Source organism: Portunus trituberculatus, chromosome 49, assembly GCF_017591435.1.
Source record: "Portunus trituberculatus isolate SZX2019 chromosome 49, ASM1759143v1, whole genome shotgun sequence".
Classification (NCBI taxonomy): domain Eukaryota; kingdom Metazoa; phylum Arthropoda; class Malacostraca; order Decapoda; family Portunidae; genus Portunus; species Portunus trituberculatus.
In genome coordinates this window covers 20,329,984-20,334,983 of record NC_059303.1, presented here as the reverse complement: position 1 = coordinate 20,334,983, position 5,000 = coordinate 20,329,984, and the positions used below count along the sequence as shown (strand labels likewise).

At 48.3% G+C, this 5,000-nt stretch overlaps 1 protein-coding gene across 17 annotated transcripts in view; it reads left to right on the top strand.

Annotated features, from left to right (window-relative positions):
- The window catches only part of LOC123499249 (rap guanine nucleotide exchange factor 2-like), a 269,844-nt gene that overhangs the window by 163,558 nt on the left and 101,286 nt on the right, over nt 1-5,000 (top strand). For 3 of the 17 annotated variants that reach the window (XM_045247039.1, XM_045247033.1, XM_045247034.1), the window contains exon 2: nt 1-410. This exon is cut by the window's left edge. The exons of the other annotated variants lie outside the window; for them this stretch is intronic. In XM_045247039.1, the coding sequence (XP_045102974.1) occupies nt 1-410 (410 nt within the window). The remainder of the gene's footprint in view (nt 411-5,000) is intronic. 17 annotated transcript variants of the gene reach the window in all.

Sequence of the window (5,000 nt, the reverse complement as noted above, 5' to 3'; positions counted from 1 at the left end):
AGTGGCGGGCATCGCCTGCGGCGCCGCAACTCGTGCACGGCGCTCCGGACGCGACCTCCGCGCGGCGAGGGGGACCTGATGGCCGCCGCCTCCCACCCGCCCAGGGTCCGCCGCCTCAGCATTAAGGAAAACTCCCACACGGAGGCATTGGGGGCGGCGCCCCAGTCTGCGGGGTCCGGGGTCTCCCTCCTGGTGCCTGGTGCTAGCGTGGGCACCACTCCCTCCACTCCTTCCACGCCCGGCACGCCTGCCGCGCCGGGCGTGGGGTCCGACCCGTCCCTGCGGGTGAGCACCATCCTTAAGCGGTGGAACTCGCACCGTGAGCGGCGCCTCAGCGACTCCCGCGCCACGCCGCCTGATCCCGCCGCCGCCCCCGATACGCCGCCTTGCTCCAGGAAGCTCTCGTCATGGTAGGCCGCCGCCCTGCCGCGGCTTGCGTCACGTGTGCATCCTACCTGCTGCCCTGGCCTGCCTGTGTGTTGTCCTGTGTCCTTTGTGTGTGCAGGCTGCTGCCCTGACCTACCTCTGTGTTGTTTTGCGTCATGTGTGTGTGCAGGCTGCTGTCCTGACCTGCCTGTGTGTTGTCCTGCGTCCTGTGTGTATGCAGGCTGTTGCCCTTGCCTGCTTGTGTGTTGTCCTGTATCCTCTCCTGAGCAGGCATCCCCGTCCCGCCACGCTGTGCGCTGCACCTGCTGCCCCTGTGTTCTCTTGCCTTCATTCCGATGATGAGTCCCGACCCTCGCCCCGCCTCACCCTCATCCTGCCACTCACCAGCCAGCCTCCTGCAGCTCCGCCTCTCCCTCCGCCACATAACACGTTTCGTAACACTTTTTTTCTTCCTGCTTCCCTCTCCCTCTCTCTCCACAAGTAAGTCATGAACCAGTGCCCTGTGTCTCCTCCACTCCCCATTCCCCTCCTCTCCCCACCACTGCCCGCTGACCCTCACCTCATGCCAAGCTCCCTCACTCTCCCTCCTTTATTAACAGCCTTCTTCTCTCCTCCTCACTTCCTCTTCTCTTTTATCTTCATCACGTCCACTCCTCACTTTCTTTGTTCATCTTATTTGTCGCACTGATTCTCTTTCACGTGTTTCCGCATTTGTTTTTTATGTATTCATTTCCATTTATGTACCCCTATCCTCCTCCTCCTCCTCCTCCTCCTCCTCCTCCTCCTCCTCCTCCTCCTCCTCCTCCTCCTCCTCCTCCTCCTCTTCCTCCTCCACCCTCTCTTCATCTATCCTCTTTTCACCATCCATCTCCTTTACCCTCTTTCATTGTTCTCTTCCTCCTCCTCCTCCTCCTCCTCCTCCTCCTCCTCCTCCTCCTCCTCCTCCTCCTCCTCCTCCTCCTCCTCCTCCTCCTCCTGCCACCTGAGGTTCTCTAAACACTCGTCTGCACGTTCGATGTAAGCCGACCTCCTCCTCTTCGGCCAGCTGGCTCCTCCTTCTCCTCTTCCTCCTCTTCCTCCTCCTGATCGAGACAGCTGTTGGGAAGGGAATGTGATCTAGTAAACGTGGCAGCGTTTAAAACCATCGCTCTCTCTCTCTCTCTCTCTCTCTCTCTCTCTCTCTCTCTCTCTCTCTCTCTCTCTCTCTCTCTCTCTCTCTCTCTCTCTCTCTCTCTCTCTCTCACCGTAAAATCATCTGTCTTGGTCATAATATTTTAGTAATATCACCAAAAAAACGTGTGTGAATAACTTCAAATGTTGTGGAATAGGACACCAATTTTGTTCTTTTGCACATTTGTTCTTTTAAAATATATACTTCATGACGAAAAGAAAAAGTTAGAAATCGAAATAAAAAAACAGAAAACATATGAATTAATCTAACTTTTATCTAAGTAAATCAGTCATAAGAAAGTGAACACAAGAAGAGAAGGAAGGAAGGAAGGATTTATAAACCGTACGAAACACCAAACCAACAATAACTTCACCACACAAACGGATAGAACACGAGCAATAAAAAAAAAAAGACAGGGAACGAAGTTGGAAAAAAAAATAGAAGAATTGAATACATAAATCAAAGACAAAAAATCAATACAGGAAATGAACTCAAGTAAGGAATGAATTTGTGAAGCATACCAAACCCTAAACCAACTAAAACTTCAGCCATCAAAACGGACGGAACCTGAACAGAATGAGCCTGGGAGAAGAACACGGAGGCGAGAGAACTGAACCAGAACCTTATCACGGGCCGACCACTTCTTCACCAGGGATGACGCGAGGGAGGCTAAGGCGTGTGGTATTGGAAACCCACCAGCCGAGGAGCCTGCTGTGACCTGGACAGAGGAAAATGGAATGGGAAGGAAGCAGAGAGAGAGAGAGAGAGAGAGAGAGAGCAGTGAGAGAAAGAGGAAAGGTTATTAGTACAGAATTCTGGTTTTCTTATGATATACGAGCCTTGTATGGACTTTGGACAGTGGAAAGTGAAGTGAGAAGGTAATATTTTGAGGTGGAATAGGAAGAGAATAATGGAGAAATAGGAAAAATTACTGATGCAGAATTATACTTTTTTTCCCTATGGCAGAGGAACCTTGTGTGGACTTTGGTCAGTGGAAAGTGGAATGTTAAAGAAACATTTGTCGAATGATTTAAAGTTACCTACATGTCACTACGATACTCAGGTTGTAGGAGGTTACACCAAAGATGCGCTTTGGTTTTGTTATGGGTCCTAATATGGGTACCACTATAAATAGAATTGCCTGCGCCATTAATGGGCAGAAGCTGAACAGCTCTTCCCACATAAACTCTTCAAGTATGCCTACAGGCGCTATAGGCCATAACATAAAAAAAAAAAATAGGTAGTGTAATAGAGAAATAACAATGGCGAAAAAAAAAGTTATCGATGCAGAATTGTACTTGTTTCTCAATGGCAGAAGAACCTTGCACAGTGGACAATGAAATGGCAAGGGAGCACTGAGTAGTGGAAAGGAAGTAGAGCAGTGAAGGAGAAAGAAAGGGTATTGATGTAGAAATTCACTGGGTTCTCTGTAATAGACGAAACTTGTGAGGAGTTTGGACATTTAGGAGCTGAATGAGAGGGGCAGTGGAAGAGAGAGAACAGTGACAGAAAGAAGAAATTATATTGATACAGGATTCTACTTGTTCTATTTATTCCTTGTGTGGAACCTCCGGACATTGAACAAGACATGAAGGAAGTGAACAAACAAATAAAGACAACAAAAAATAAGAGCAAAACACCAAAACAGAACAAGACGAAATACACAAACACAACACTATAAACAAAATAAAACAATGTCATAGACCAAAACAAGACAAAACCACACACAAGGACAAGAAAACAATGACAAAAAGTAAAAGAAAACAAGACGAAACCCCAAAACAACACAAAGAAGACCCAATAGACCAACAACACAACGGCGCCGCGACATGGTGATCATAAGCCGCCCAAAGAAGACAAAAAAAGGAACCGTGGGAGGACAGAGGCAAGAGTCATCTCCTCCTGAAGAAGTGTAAGACTGAGAGGCAGGGAGAAGTATCGCCTTGGGAAGAAAAGAAGATTAGAAGAGCGAAGTGTGAACCAGACGGAATAAAGCTTGTCATGATCAGGAGGAGGAGGAGGAGGAGGAGGAAGCGGCGGCTCAACTCACACATGGTCAGCTGTTTTTGGTTGTGTGTGTGTGTGTGTGTGTGTGTGTGTGTGTGTGTGTGTGTGTGTGTGTGTGTGTGTGTGTGTGCTTGCGTTCATGTTTACCCAAGAAAAATAATCTATTTATTAAAAGTCAAGGAGCACGTTTTTAGTTAAAAGCAACAAAAACCGAACACATTTTATCATTATTATTGTTACTTATTAAGGTCTTTCAACACACACACACACACACACACACACACACCGCGTAGTGTAGTGGTTAGCACGCTCGACTCACAATCGAGAGCGCCGGGTTCGAATCTCGGTAAGCGGCGAGGCAAATGGGCAAGTCTCTTAATGTGTGGGGTGTGTTCACCTAGCAGTAAATAGGTAGGGGATGTAACTCGAGGGGTTGTGGTCTCGCTTTCCCAGTGTGTGTTGTGTGTTGTGGTCTCAGTCCTACCCGAAGATCGGTATATGAGCTCTGATCTCGCTCCGTAATGGGAAAGACTGGCTGGGTGACCGGCAGGCAATCGAGGTGAATTACACACACACCATCATCATCATCATCATCATCATCACCATCTTCACCATCTTTACAGTGCCAATCGTTCTTACCTCACATTCACATTCGTTGGCACTAGAGCAGGCAAGGCATGGCAGGGAAGGGCAAGGCAAGGCAAGGCAGGGCAGGGCAGGACAGGACAGGGCAGGGCAGGGCAAGGCAAGGCAGGAAAGGCAAGGTAAGGCAAGGCAGGGTAGGGCAGGGCAGGGCAATGGGTCAAGAGTCTTGTGGGGCCATCCAGACCCTAAGACAATCCCTAAGGTGCCAGGAGGAGAAGGAGGAATAGGAGAACCAAACATGTGTCTTGCCTTTCCTGTGTCAGATGTTACGAAAGTTATCCCTGTGTGTGTGTGTGTGTGTGTGTGTGTGTGTGTGTGTGTGTGTGTGTGTGTGTGTGTGTGTGTGTGTGTGTGTGTTTGTGTGTTCCAGTGACCCACAGCGACCTTCTTATTAACACTTCTCAGCAATTTCCTGTCTTGTTATTGTTTGTTGTTGTTGTTGTTGTTGTTGTACATGTTGCTGTCGTTTTCTTCTTCTTGCCGTGGTAGTAATAGCAGTAGTAGTAGTAATAGTAGTAGTAGTTATTGTAGAAGTACTAGTAACAGTTGTTGTTGTTGTTGTTGAAAATGCTCCTGATAACGATGAACATTAACCCCCCCCTCTCTCTCTCTCTCTCTCTCTCTCTCTCTCTCTCTCTCTCTCTCTCTCTCTCTCTCTCTCTCTCTCTCTCTCTCTCTCTCTCTCTCTCTCTCTCTCTCTCTCTCTCTCTCCTCTCTCTCTCTCTCTCTCTCTCTCTCTCCCTCTCTCTCTATCTCTCTGTCTCGCTTATAATTTGTTTACATTGAACAG